The sequence below is a fragment of the Hypanus sabinus genome, chromosome 2 (assembly GCF_030144855.1).
Source record: "Hypanus sabinus isolate sHypSab1 chromosome 2, sHypSab1.hap1, whole genome shotgun sequence".
NCBI classification, from domain to species: Eukaryota; Metazoa; Chordata; class Chondrichthyes; order Myliobatiformes; family Dasyatidae; genus Hypanus; species Hypanus sabinus.
Genome location: NC_082707.1, coordinates 19,574,737 through 19,590,094, shown reverse-complemented (window position 1 = coordinate 19,590,094; position 15,358 = coordinate 19,574,737). Strand labels below are relative to the sequence as shown.

The 15,358-nt window shown below is 40.6% G+C and overlaps 1 protein-coding gene across 2 annotated transcripts; it reads right to left on the bottom strand.

Moving 5' to 3' along the window:
• Positions 1 to 690: 690 nt before the first annotated feature.
• On the bottom strand, positions 691 to 14,652 carry LOC132404381 (succinate receptor 1-like). 2 transcript variants are annotated; one of them, XM_059988525.1, is made up of 2 exons: positions 14,546 to 14,652; positions 691 to 2,276 (listed from the first exon to the last, which is right to left on the bottom strand). In XM_059988525.1, exons 1-2 carry the CDS (start codon positions 14,546 to 14,548, stop codon positions 1,299 to 1,301), a joined length of 981 nt encoding a protein of 326 aa, XP_059844508.1. In that variant the 5' UTR covers positions 14,549 to 14,652; the 3' UTR covers positions 691 to 1,298. The 2 variants fall into 2 exon arrangements, with proteins under 2 accessions (XP_059844508.1, XP_059844504.1); XM_059988521.1 differs by lacking the exon at positions 14,546 to 14,652 and adding an exon at positions 4,654 to 4,760.
• Between the last annotated feature and the right edge of the window lie 706 nt (positions 14,653 to 15,358).

Here is a 15,358-nt window from a genome sequence, read left to right as displayed (position 1 = left end):
ATATGAAAAAAATAAAAAATAATCGTCAAAAGAAAAAGAAAAAATTATAAAAAAACAGGCAAAAAATATATATTAAGAAAAAAAAAAGTACTAAACTAAACTAACATGGGCAATAATAACAGTTTATTTGTATATGATAGTGCCAAAAACTCCGGAACTCCATACCTGAACAAGAATAAGTAGAGAGAAGGTCTGGAAGAGGCCAAATTAATTCATATGAAAATGTCGAATGAACAGCCAATTCCTGGCACACACCACTCTCCATGTAAAAATCTTGCCCCTGTTTGTCTTCAGTGAAGTTTGACTAGCTGTTCTCACCTTATCAAGATATTGCCCTTACCATCCCTGCTTTGAGCTTGAAACCTATTCCTCTTCCTCTCTTTCCCAGTTCGGAGGCAGGGTTTATGAGCACACCCACTGGCTCAGGGTCCCTTCCCTCACATGCTCCCTGACTCACTGAGTACTTACAGCATTTTTTTTTTCTGGTGTTACTTTAAATCTCTCGTATCTGCAGTTATTTGTTTTTGCCCAGTCAGTACTTAGTTGGAAGGTTGCCATGGGAACACAAAATGTTCAAACAAAGATCCCAGTCATAGGATATTGTTGCCTGCTCCCACCCCGTCACCCACAACCCACCCCCCTTTCCACTACCCAACTCACAGACACACTCTCATCCCACAGTGGTCATTTTTCATCTTTTATTGCTGCTGTTACACATATTTATACGACTGCTTGCTTTATTAATGCCGGTAATATTATACTGTCTCACATAAGCTTGCACCTCACACTTTATGTCAACCTGTCAATCTTCAGGCCATGCAACTCAGAGACCTGTGCTAATATTATTTTGTGTCTGCATGAGCTGGGTTGTAATGATATGAGCTGTGTGTGTGACTTTACGTACAACGTTTCATACGTTGGCCCCAGTGAAATGGTCATTTGTTTAGATCTATACATGCCTATGGTTGGAGGCCGAGTCACTGAATATATTTAAAGTGGAGGTTGATAAGTTCTCTATCAGTAAGGGCATCAAAAGTTATGGGGAGGAGGCGGGAGAATGGAGTTGAGAGGTGTAATAAATTAGCAATTAATCAGGCGAAGCAAGCTGAATGGCCTCATTCTGCTCTCATGTCTTATGGCCTTACGGAAAATAAACTTGAACTTGGACTTGTCTATGGTTATGAATCAAGCAGGTGGCATGGATCTCAACACATCTCCAGCAGCAGTCCAAGAAAAAAATATTTGGACAAAAAAAACTCAGAAGATACGGCTGATGAGCTTTCTTGATGTTTGGAGGTTTAATGAGTAATGCTGGTCGCTGAAGACCTTAAGGACATCAGTCTTGGCCCCACAAATGGCATCTTCCTGAAGAGGATCTCTCTGAATCGATCTCCGAGCAGGAAGTAGAAGATGGGGTTTATTGCAGAACTAAGGTAAGCAATAGGCCTCGTGAGGGCATATGCAGCCTTTATGCCCCGACGCTTGCAAAACGATAGGTCATTGTCCATTCTGGAAGCAATACGGACATTTCGCATGATATGATATGGGGTAAAGAGTACTGTGAAAATGACTAACGCCAATATTACGAGGCAATGGGGCTTTTCAAGTTTAATGTTCCTGCGGCGTTGAGCACTTATCTTCTTTAAGCTCTTAGCTGTCTGAATGCAGCAGAATCCCATGACACAGAGTGGGAGGATGAAATCAACAATGGTGAGGAATATGCTATAAATAATGCTGTCCCACGCATTCCCCGAACTGGCATAGTCAATGCAAACCACAATATGATCTTCATTATCTGTGATGTTCTTCGGGCCAATGAATGTAAACATTGGTATCAGCTCCAAGCTGACGAAGACCCACAAGGTGAAACAGATCGCAATTGCCGTCTGCTTTCTCTGGAACCAGTGAAGCCTTGTCGGGTTTCTTACCAGCAAGTAGCGGTCAATGCTGATGCAGGTGAGGTAGAGAACACTCAGGTAGAGGTTAGAGTTGAGGAAGTATCGATTAAACTTACAGCAAATTTCACCATAGAACCATTCACTGCCGTTTGCATACTGGACAACAAACATGGGAAGAGTGCAAATAAATAGCAGATCAGTGATGGAGAGGAAGAAGAGGTATATGTTGCTGCATTTCCAATTCTTCAGGCAGAAGATATAACCACTTATCACAGTTACATTCCCGATGAGCCCCACAATGAACTCGATACTGTACATTGTTGTAAGGTAGAACCTTTCCACACCTTCGTTGATGTCCACACAATCCCCATTATTTTCCTGGAAAATACAAGGAAGGAACAGAGTTAGCTGAAAGAATGTGCATAAACTAGCAAGGAGAACGCAATTGAAAGAGCTTTCAAAAGATGTGTTGGCATGTGAGAAGGAACAGACGAGGTTCACGAGAATGATTCCAGGATTGAAAGGTTTAACATATGAGGAGCCTTTGATGGTTCTGGACTTGTATTTATTGGAGTTTAGAAGAAGGAGGGGGATTTTATTGAAGCCTGTCAAATATGGAAAGACCTAGATAGAGTGGATTTGGAGAGCATGTTCCCTATAGCGCGGTATTCTCGGACCGGAGGGCACAACATCAAAATAAAAAGACTGTCCCTTTGGAACAGTAATCAGAAAAAATTTCTATTGTCAGAGAGTGGTGAATCTGTGGAATTCATTGCCGTGGACAATGGAGGCCGAGCCATTGGATATTTAAAGCGGAGCTTGATAGGTTCTTAATTAGTAAGGGTGTTAAAGGCAATGGGGAGAAGGCAGGAGAATGGGGTTGAGAGGGATAATAAATCAGCCATGATGGAATGGTGAAGCAGATTCAATGGGATGAGTTACCTAATTGTGCTCCTATGTCTTAAGGTCTTATGGTCTTAAAAGAGAAGTCAGCTCCTTTTATAAGACTGTTGAAAGCTTTCCTAGTATAATAACTAGGACTTTTGAACTCACAATCTACCTGTGATTTGATCTACCTATGATTTGAATAGTATACAAGACAAGCTTTTTACTGTATCTTGGTACATGTGGCAAGAATAAACCAATACCAATAGCTGCCAGGTCTTTAAATTGAGCATCTCTGCTCTTGTTCAAGATCATTCTCTGGGACAATTAGTATGCTGATGTTGGTGTTGTTTTAATATCTTATTCAAAAGGCATTTTGAATGATCAAAATCCTTATCAATACCAGAGACAGTTTTTTGATTAATTTTTGATTCGTGCTCAGTAACATAACATACTTTAATTGGAAACGGAGTGTAAACCAATCATTGAAATATAATGGTCAACACAATGAAATGATAATACACAGCACATGCAGAATGTAGATAACAGCTTAATTAATTTGACCACTGGTTTTTGAAGTTATTATTTCAAAAGAGATTGAGACTGAGAATTTGAAAGACCTGCAGTGGGAAACTATGCTTGGACCTAGATATGTTATGCCAGTCCCTAGTCTGGAGAGAGAGGAGAGATTGTGTGTGGTGGAGTGGGATGATCTAGGCAAGGGTCCTGTATAAGAAATACTTGTTCCTTGCATTTCATATTCTTCATTATTATCTGCATCTTCACCTGTGTACTGCAGACTGCTGGAGGATTCCCTCTTATAAGAAAAACATCATTAAACTGGGAAGAATGCAGGGGTGATTTATGACAATGCTGCCAGGACTTGAGAACCTGAGTTAGAGGGGAGAGGTTGGGCAAGCTAGGACTATAGTCCCTAGAATGCCTGGTTTGAGGGGTATATTAGGTCATGAAGTTCCAGGGATTGTTGGGGTCCCAATGTACAAAATAGGTGGATACATTCTCCTGAGTTAACTCACAAACCTGTTCACAATCCGTTGGGAGAAAAGTTTCAGTCCCAAATGACTTATGTGATGCTGTAATTGTCTCCATGTACAAGTACAAAGGGAATAAATTGGATTGCTCAAACTACAGAGGCATTACCCTACTGTTCACCACCGGGAACATCCTCACCAGAATTCTCTTGGACAGAGTCATCTCTACCATTGCCGAAGGCAATCACACAGTGAGTGAGTGTGGATTCAGAGTGAACAGAGGCACTTCCGATATGATCTTTGCCCTGTGCCAGATACAGGAGAGGTGTCCTGATCAGATCTTGGGGCTGTACATGGCATTTAATACAGTCACTTATGATTAGCTTTGGAAGATTCTGTCGAAGCCTGGATGACCCCTGAAATTCCTCACTGGTCAGGTTAAACACAACAGTGACCTGTCTGACATATTGTCCATCAGTACCGGCGTGAAACAAGGCTGGGTTTTAGTACCAATGCTCTTAGCCATCTTTTGCAGCATGATGCTATGGGAAGCAAAAGAGACCACAGCAGAGAGCATCTACATTGGATTCCGCACTGATAGAAATATCTTCAATGTACTCTGCCTTCTCACCCGTACAAAAACCAAGCAGGAGCCCATTCTTGAGCTACTATATGCAGATGACTGTGCTTTTCTCATGCATGTAGAGGACGTGCTACAGGCTGCAGTCACGGTTCACCAAGCCTATAAATGCTTTCGGGTTAATGGTCAGCCTGAAGAAAACAATGATCCTCCATTAGAAGCCTTCTTGTGGTGTTTACATGCCACCTCAGATCACCATTGGCGACCCCCTCACACCATGATTAAGCAGTTCACCTACCTGGGCAGCATCATCTCCAATGATGTTTGGGATGTTGACAATTGACTTGCCAGAGCTAGTAGTGCCTTTGGGCACCTCCAGTAGCATGTGTGAAAGAACCACCAGCAGCATTTGTCCAAAATGATTCAGGTGTACAGGGCTGCTGTCTTCACAACACTGCTATACCACTATGAAGCCTGGGTCTTGAACTGTAAGCAAATCTGGTGGCTTGAACGTTCCCAACAGCACTGCCTCCTCTCCATCATTGGTATCAGCTGGCAGGATCATCTCTCCAACAATGAGGTCCTCAAGAAGGCTCAACTTCCAAACATTGAAGCCACTTTGCTCCTTAAGCAGCTTTGCTGGGCGGGCATGGACAACCCCAGGTAACCGAAAGCAATCCTCTCTCAGGGCAAGAGAGATCGTGATGCCCCGTGCCGGAGGTACAAAGACCAACTTAAGCAGCAGCTCCCTCAGGCAAATATCAAGGTCAATGAGTGGCAGCAGTTGGCTTGTGACAGATCCAGAGTTGGCTTCTATAGTTACCAATGACTGTATCGTCACTCCTGAGGACTCTTCTTCCCGTCTGATCTTGCAAGTGAAGAACCAGCCATCAAATAGGATGAAGTCCTGATGAAGGTTCTCGGTCCAAACATCAGTTCACGATTCATCTCCATAAATGCTGCCTGATCTGCCGAGTTCCTCCAGCATTCTGTTTGTGGTTTCTCTGGACCTCCAGTATCTGTGGAATTTCTTACATTTATAGACAAGAAGACGTAGGAGCAGAATTAGGCCATTCAGTCCATCGAGTCTGCTCCACCATTCCATCATGGCTAATCCCGTATCCCACTCAACCCCATATACCTGCCTTCTTGCCATATCCTTTGACGCCCTGACCGATCAGGAGACAATCATGTCTGTTTAAATATACCCATGGTCTTGGCCTCCACTGCAGTCTGTGGCACTGTGGCAGAGCATTCCATAGATTCCCCACTCTCTGGCTAAAAGAAAAGATCCTCCTTATCTCTGTTCTAAAAGGTCAGTCCACAATTTTGAGGATGTGCCCTCTAGTTCTGGATACCCCCCACCATAGGAAATGTCCTCTCCACATCCATTCTATCTAGTTCTTTCAACGTTCAATAGGTTTCAATGAAATCCCCACGCATTCTTCTAAATTTCTGTTGCATACAGGCCCAAAGCTGCCAACCGCTCCTCATATGTTAATCCATTCATTCCCAGAATCACCCTCCTGAACCTCCAATGACAGCACATCGTTTTTAAGATATGGGGCCCAAAGCTGTTGACAGTACTCCAAGTGCAGCCTGACTAGTTTCCTATAAAGTCTCAGTATTATCTCCTTGTTTTTATATTCTATTACCCTTGAAATAGATGCCAAGATTGCATTTGCCTTCTTTACCACAGACTCAACCTGTAAATTAACCTTTGGGAAGTCTTGCACGAGGACTCCTAAGTCCCTTATTAAAGCACAATTTCTTTTTCCTAGGGAAGGGGAGCTAAAAACTAGAAGGCATGGGTTTAAGTTGAGAAGTGAAAGGTTTCAAAGGGACCTGAATGGCAGTGTCTTCATGCAGATGTGGAGCACATCTGGGTTGAGTTGCCAGAGGAGGTGGGTCAAAGTAAATGTTATTATCAATGTGTATATATATATCACTATATACAACCCTGTGACTGAGGCAGGAACAACAACAAAATGTAAAAGCCATTTGGATTAGTACATAGAAAGGAGAGATTTAGCAGGACACGGACCAAACACAAGCAAATGGACGAGCCTGGAAGTCACCGTGGTTGACATGGACGTGATAGCATCTGCACCTGTTTTCATGCTGTATTAATCTATATCATTTTCCAGAAACCTCTCCTTCTCCTTCTTACTCTTATATTTTTGTGACATTCTTTACCTAGGATCTTGATCAGTTGCCTTAATGATGGCACCTTACATGCATCACTATAGAAACGGAAGTGCTTGTTGCTGTTGATTCTCTGGGAACTTCCCCAGCCCAGACAAAGGATGGTACTAAACTGTAGGGGGACAGCCAAACAATTGTTCATGCAATACGGCCACCAAAAAGATTACGGTGGTAGCAAGTAATAATGGCTTGGAGGCTATGATATCTGGACCTGGCATATCTCTGCTCCAAAGATGAACACTTTATTGCCTTCTCAGTGGGAAGAAAGAGGTGATTTGAGTCAATTTAGAGATGGCTTCTGGGATATGGAAGGTTCGGACTATTTGGGAAGGAGGATGCTGGATAGCATTAAAATGGAACTTTTAAAAAAATTATTGAGATACAGCCATGATGCTTAGCAAACCACTGATTTAATCACAGGACAATTTATGATGATCAGTCAACCTCCCAACCATATGACTTTGAACTGTGGGAGGAAACCGGAGCACCTGGAGGAAACCCACTCAATCAGGCAGAGAATGTACAAACTCCTTACAGGCAGTGGTGGGAACTGAACCTGTGTTGCCTGTACTGTAATGCATCATGCTAAACGCTAGGCTCCAGTGCTGCTATGTGAGAGGAGCAGCAGCACAACAATTCAGAGTCTTCAATATTGATCCAACATGTCTGTTTGTATTGAGCTATCTGGGCTTGTGTGGGGAACTGGAGGGCACTGGGCTCCAAGGTTTCTGGAACACCTGAACTGGTTAATTGTTGTTTAATAGAAGTCATTAATCATTTCGAGTTGCTTGTGTTTTTTTCTTGAATGACTTGCTCTTTATAATGCAGTCTCCTGGTGCCTTCTTTTTAAGCCTGTTAAGTTTATTTTGATAGGTTTGGATATTCCGTGTTACTTGCAATATTTAAGCAGAGGCTGATTATTGGTCATTGCGGGTCCTAGTATTATGACCCATGGTATCGCTTGGCCAAGCCACTTACGTTCTGTTGGAATTCTTATGTATCAACTTTAGACACAATTTCTAATTTGGAGTTTGTTCTTGTGATTGCATGGAAATTCTATTTTCCTCTGACATCCCCAAGTAAGTCAACTATAATACACTCAGTGACCATGTTATTAAGAATCTTTTGAACCTAATACAGTAGCCACTGAGTATATGGTCATAATCTTCTGCTGCAGTAGCCCATCAGAGAAGCACTTCTGCATACCACTGTTGTCACATGTGGTTATTTGAGTTATTGTTACCTGTTTGCTTGAACCCGTCTGGCCATTTTGTTCTGATCTTTCTCACTAACAAGGCATGCTCGTTCTCAGAACAGCCACTCTCTGGATTTTCTTCATTGTTTTTTGCACCATTCTCAGTAAATGCTAGAAATTGTTGAGCGTGAAAATTCCAGGAGATCAGCAGCTTCTGAGATACTCAAACCACCCTGTCAGGCACAAACAACAATTCCACGGTCAAAGTCATTGAGATCAAATTTATTCCCCATTCTGAAGTTTAGTCTGAACAACAACTGAACCTCTTGACCATGTCTATATGCTTTTATGCATTGAGTTTCTGTCACATAATTGGTTGATTAGTTTTTTGCATTAATGAGCAGGTACAGTATACCTAATGAAGTGGACAGTCCAAATTCAATCAAAGGTTTACTTGTTTATCCTGAATGCATTTTTATGATCCCAGGATACTGCAGGTTACTTACAACGTTAAGCACTGCAAAACCAGTGAGTGCAGAGGTGTGATGGAGCTGGAATTATTGAAAACCGTTGTTGTGTTACTGCCTAGGCTTTCTATACACTGTTGTGCCGAAACAGCATGCAGTGCAAATGCTTGTCTTGGACATTTTTATATAGATCGCAAGATCCTGTTATGCACAGGTAACGTAAAATATTGCAAGTTTGGTTCACTGGTCCATTGGCAGATGGATGGCGAGGGACCTGATTTGCCTGGGTTGTAGCAAGGATATGGCACTCCTGCAGTGGGTTGCCTATTGCAGTTGCCAGGGAGGAGATGCCGAAGGCAGTGTGGGAGGGAGCAGAGGTCTCTGTAGGGCATGCTGGAATCCTTACTGGGTGGGGGGCCTGCCAGTGTTTCTTCACAGGTACCCTCCAGTGTTCGCTCATTTGAAAAATATAAGAACATAAGAAATAGGAGCAGGAGTACCCATCCTGCCCATCGAGCCTGCTCGCCATTCAATAAGATCACGGTTGATCTATCTATAAACTCAGCTCCATCTACCTGCCTTTTCCCCATAACCCTTAATTCCCCTACTATGTAAAAACCTATCTAATTATTTCTTAAATATATTTAGTGAAGAAGCCTCAACTGCTTCCCTGGGCAGAGAATACAACAAATTCACCATTCTCTGTGAAAAACAGCTTCTCCTCATCTCCATCCTAAATCTTCTCCCCTGAATCTTGCGGCAACATCCCCTACTTCTAGTCTCAACTACGAATGGAAAAAACTTTCCTACTTCTATCTTATCAATCCCTTTCAAAATTTTATATGTTTCTATAAAATCCCCTTTCATTCTTCTGAACTCCAGAGAGTATAGTCCCTGGTGACTCAATCTCTCCTCATAGTTTGACACCCTCATCCCTGGAATTAACCTGGTGAACCTCCTCTGCACTGCCTCCAAAGCCAGTATATCCTTCCTCAAGTATGGAGACCAGAACTGCACACAGTGCTCCAGGTGCGGCCTCACCAGTACCCTGTATAGTTGTAGCATGACCTCCCTGCTCTTGAATTCAATCCCTCTAGCAATGAAGGCCCAACATTCCGTTTGCCTTCTTAATAACCTGTTATACCAGCAAGCCAACTTTTTGCCATTCATGAATAAGCACTCCCTTGTCCCTCTGCACAACAGTATGAATCTTTCACCGTTTAAATAATAATCATAATAATCTGCTCTTCTGTTATTCCTTCCAAAGTGGATGATCTCGCATTTATCAATGTTGTATTCCATCTACCAGACCTTGGCCCACTCATTTAACCTATCTATATCCCTCTGCAGATTCTCCACATCCTCTGTACAATTTGCTTTTCCACTCAGATTAGTGTCATCAGCAAATTTTGCTATGCTATGCAGACTCAATCAATCAATGTAAATGGTAAACAGCTGCGGGCCCAGCACCGCCCACTGCGGCACCCAACTCACCACTGACTGCCAACAGGAGATACATCAATTTATACCAACTGTCTGCGTTCTATCAGTTAACCAATCCACTATCCATGCCAATACATTTCTTCCGACTCCATGCATCTGTATCTTATTTGTAAGTCTCTTGTGCAGCACTTTATCGAACGTCTTCTGGAAATCCAAGTATACGGCATCCACCTGTTCCCGTCTATCCACTGCACTCATTATGTCCTCAAAGAACTCCAGTAAGTTTGTCAAACAGGACCTGCCCTTTCTGAATCCATGCTGCATCTGTCTAATGGAACCACTCCTTTCTAAATGTTTCACTATTTCTTCCTTAATAACAGCTTCAAGCATTTTCCCGACTACAGATGTTAAGCTAACTGGCCTATAGTTGCCTGTCTTTTGCCTACATCCTTTTTTAAAAAAGTGGTGTGACATTTGCTGTCTTCCAATCTGCTGGGACCTGCCCAGAGTCTAGAGAGTTTTGATAAATGATTACCAACACATCTACTGTAACCTCTGTCAATTCCTTCAGCACCCTGGGATGTATCCCATCAGGACCAGGGACTTATCTACTTTCAGGCCCTCCAGTTTGCTCATCACTACCTCTTTAGTGATGGAAAGCAAGCTGGACCAAGACAATTTACCATCAATCTACAGGTCGTGCTACTCAGGGATTGGGCTATATTATTATATTCTTTATGTTTTTCTGCTGTGGTAACTATGTTCTACTTGAACTATGTGCTGTTTGCAAGGTGCTTTGTGCAATGCGCTGTATGCTGTTGGTAATGTGTTTCGCACCTTGGTCCCAGAGGAATGCTGTTTCATTTGGCTATATTTATGTGTGTTTGAATGAAAACTAAATTTGAACCTGAGCTTGAACTTATGTGGAGTGGCTTAGAGAATTTGATCGGATTGTTCAGCTGGGAGCTGAAATGGTCTCAGTGGTCTGAATGGTTTTTGTCTATGAAATAATAAATTAAATAAAGTTGGAATTAAAATGCCAGGCAATCGCAAGTTCGAGTCGCAATCAGGAAGGAGATGTATGAGCAGGAGCAGAAATCTGATAACCTCACATACGGTAGCTTGTGGCGATTATTGGTGCAACCAATGAAACAGCTGACTTCTGCTTTTCAAATAAATTTTAAAATGTCCTGTATTACAACAATGTATTTCACAAACTCTGGTTAAAAGTTGCCCACTTGCAGATCCTGAATTTCTTCCCAATCCATCCTCTCTTGGGAATGATAAATAATTACACCATGTTCTACAGCTCACTAGTAGGGCAGCACAATGGTTAGCACGACATTTTGCAGTGCCAGCAGTCTGGGTTCAACTCCCACCACTGCCTGTAAGGAGTTTGTTTGTTCTCCCTAGTCGTTCTGATTTCCTCCCACAATCCAATTGATTGGTAGGTCTTGTACTGTTTGGGCAGCATGGCTCGATGGGCTATTCTGTACTGTATGTGAGATTGATAGTAATCATATAGCTGGCCCAATTACAATCCTTCAAATGAATTTACAAGAACAGACTATCTGATCATTATCACAGAGCTGTTTGTGAGTGTATACTCGTGATCACTTGATTAGGTACACCTGCACACCTGCTCATTAATGCCAATAACTAATTTCAACCAATCATGTGGCAGGAACTCAATGCGTAAAAGCACGTGGACGTGGTCAAGAGGTTCAAGAGGTGTTGTTCAGATGGGATAGTCTGAGTATCTCAGAAACTGCTGTTCTCTTGGGATTTTCATGCACAACAGTTTCTACAGTTTAGAGAGAACGGTACAGAAAGCAAAAAATAAACATCCCGTTCTGTGGACGAAAGCGACTTGTTAGTGAGAGAGGTCAGGGGAGGGTGGCCAACACGTTCAACACACAACACATTGAAGCGTATGGGCTACAGCAGTGGCAGATCACGAAAATACTTCACACTCAGTGGCCACTGTTTAGGTACAGGAGGCATGCAGTACTGTGGCAACTGACTAGCTATTGCAACAGTGACATGCTTACAAATGGTATGCCACTGAAAAATACTTTGAGACATTCTGATATATGAGATACCTAGAATACTTGGTAGGGCTCTGAAAACCTGTCCCAGCCAACTGACGGGTGGTGTTCAAAGACATTTTCAATCTCTTGTTGCTATAGTTAAAAACTCCCCCGCTTCAAAAGGGCACCAATTATACCAGTGGCTAAGACAAGCAGAGTGAAGTACCTTAACCGCTATTGCACTCACATCTACAGTAATAAAATGCTTTGAGAGGTTGGTTATGGCCAGAATCAACTCCTGCCTCAGTAAGTACCTGGACCCACTGCAATTTGCCTTTCACCACAATAGGTCTTTTTAAAAATATTTTTAATTAAATTTATAAGAGAATTGTATACAATGAATAGAATAATAGAGCACTGAAAATTAATATTAGTCCTCCCCTTAACCCTTAACCCTTTCCCCCTTACATCCCTGTCTAAAAAAAAGAAAAAAGAAGAAAAAAAGAAAGAAAGAAAGAAGGATTGCCTGGATATCGGAGGATCTCCACATGCTCCATGGAGTTCAAAATAACTTTAGTATATATCTTTATCTTTTTCCTCAAATAACTAATAATTTTATCTTCAAAGGACCTATATATTTAATCCTATCTTTTGTAGATAGTTGTACCAAATTTTCAAAAATATATCATATTCATTTCTTAAATTATAAGTAATTTTTTCAAGTGGAATGCAGCTAAATATTTGATTATTCCAACAGTCCATAGTTAAGTATAAATCTGATTTCCAAGTAACTGCAATAGCTTTTTTGGCTACTGCCAATGCAATTTTTATAAATTTTTTCTGATATTTATTCAATTTAGGTTTCGATATTATCCCTTCAATATCGCCTAACAAGAGTAATGTTGGGTTATGTGGAAGTTGTATTCCAATAATTTGTTCCAGTAAAAGTCTTAGATTTATCCAGAAAGGTTGAATTTTAAAACAAGACCAAGTAGAGTGTAAAAAAGTACCAATTGCTTGATTACATCGAAAACATTGGTCAGATAAATTTGGGTTTAATCTATTTATTATTTGTGGTGTAATATATAATTGATGTAAAAATTGTATTGTGCTAATCTAAGTTAGACATTTATTGTATTTGTCATACTGTCAAGGGATATTCTTGACCAACTTGTTTCATCAATTTTAATATTCAAATCAGTTTCCCATTTTTGTCTTGACTTATGACTTCCTTGTTTAATTGTCTGTTTTTGAATCAAATTATACATACAAGAAGTACATTTTTTAATTTTTCCTTTTTGAATTAAAATTTCTATTTCATTAGGCTTCGGCATTAACATTGTTTGGTCCAGTTTATCTCTTAAATAAGGTCTTAATTGAAAGTAACAGAAAAGAGTGCTGTTTGATATTTTATATTTTTTCTTCAGTTGATCAAATGACATCAATATACCTCCTTCAAAACAGTCAACTATATATCTAATCCCTTTTTGAAACCAGTTATATAAAAGTTGGTTATCCATTGTAAAAGGAATGAGTCTATTTTTGAATTAGGGTTCTCTTTGCTGATAAAGATTTCTTTATCTCATCATCAACATTTATCTTATTCCATAAATCAATCAAATGTTTTAATATAAGAGATTCTTTCTTTTCCTGTATCTATTTGGATTCCCATTTATATATAAAATCTTCTGGTATATTTTCTCCTATCTTATCTAACTCTATTCTAATCCATGCCGGTTTATCTTCATCAAAAAAAGATACGATAAATCTAAGTTGATTTGCTTTATAGACCACATTAGGTCTACGATGGTTGTGATCTCCATGGCTCTCCAGGTGGCCTTGGATCACCTGGACAATATTAATACCTATGTCAGGATGCTGTTGATAGATTACAGCTCAGCATTTAACACCATCATTCCGACAGTGCTGATCGAAAAGCTCCAGAACCCGGGCATCTGATGTTAGTACCTTGATGTTAGTAGGTCTAAGAGATTATGGGATGGGTGGTAGAGATCCCCAATAATACTTTGGTCTCTTCATATGCAGTGCTCCTGGTGAATACCTTTTGGGCAATAGATGTGTAGTTTTCAGCCAGGGTTTCTGCGACTAGTGGAATGGATGCTGAAGGTTCAAGCCCCATCAAGGGAGCTTGACAGTTTGAATCCAGTAATTTAAAACAAAGTGGACAGTAGGAAAACTGTCCCCAAAAAAATGGATTGACATGACCTATTTTGTGAATGCCTTTTCAGGTGGATACCTGGTCTATGTGGTCCTATATTAGTGTGATTAGTTCTTTGTTGACATTTAAAGGAGCTTAAACACATGCAATCATGCAATCCTGGTCTAGTCAACAGTGCCTGAACACTCAAATGCTGTACATTTAAAATAATACCTTTTGAAGCAAACCTTGGAACAAGAAGCTTTCAAGGAAAACATACCAAGGATGGGGTGAAAATAAAATAATGGCAAAGGGAGAGCAATTCTTTCAGTAGAGCACGTTTAAGTACAAGTTTATTATTATTTAATTGTACACCTATATACAGTTAACTGAAACAATATCCCTCAGGGGACAAGAGTCACACACACAGCACCTATAGTTATCATCCAGCACATGCAGTCACAAAATAATATTTGCTGTACTTCAAATATTTTAACCATGCTGGTTGAGGATGATGCATCTTAAATTAGTCACAATCAACTGGCACCTTTCAAGACATGTTTATTTCTGCTGCTTTACACAGCTCCTTTGTTTCAATAACTTGACAATATCTTTCAAATCTTTCTTACAATAGGTGGATTCGCAAACTCGTGTAAACAAAAGAAAAAGAGGAAACAGAAATATTCACTTACCATAACTATGATTTGAAAGCATGCAACACTAGATTAAATGCTCCAAATAATCTTATGTAACGTTTCTTTTGGAAGAAGCACTCGGAATATGAATGTCACAACTCCTAATGAGGCAAAGCGTATACACAGAAGTAGCACCAGCTATTTGCTTTAATAGTTTTGATATGGAGGTGAGGTTTCAACAGCCAGTGTGGCCCCTCCTCCCAAATGAATTTGGAAGCCAAGAGGAAGAAGTGCAGGCTTGCAAAATTTGAAATTTAACACTGAAGTAAAGTGTTTTAGTTAAAGCAGAAAAGAAAGTTTCAGTTAACAGAGGACCTTCAGCTCATGAAGTCCATCTTAAAACCATGATGGTGTGTTTTTACATCACACACAAAATGGTGGTGGAACACAGCAGGCCAGACAGCATCTATAGGGAGAAGCGCTGTCGACGTTTCGGGCCGAGACCCTTCGTCAGGATTTATGGTGTATTTTTAGCAAAGGTGAAGCCTCTGATTTGCAGTTACTTTCTAAACACCTGAAACTGTTTTTTTTAACCTAGTTGTCTGAAAGTAGGAGATAAAAATTTGAGCTATTTTTAAAGAAAATAGGATGGAAATGTGATAAGAAATTGGGGATCCAGGTCATTAAGACGCTTGCATTTACACAAGACCTTTCATGATGTCATGCTTTTCAGAGTTATAGAACAATACAGCACAAAATATTCTTTCTGCCCATCTGATCTATATCAAACTATCATTCTACCTGGTACCATCAACCTACACCCAAACCATCATCCGCATAACCCCCTATCAATGTATCTATTCAAATATC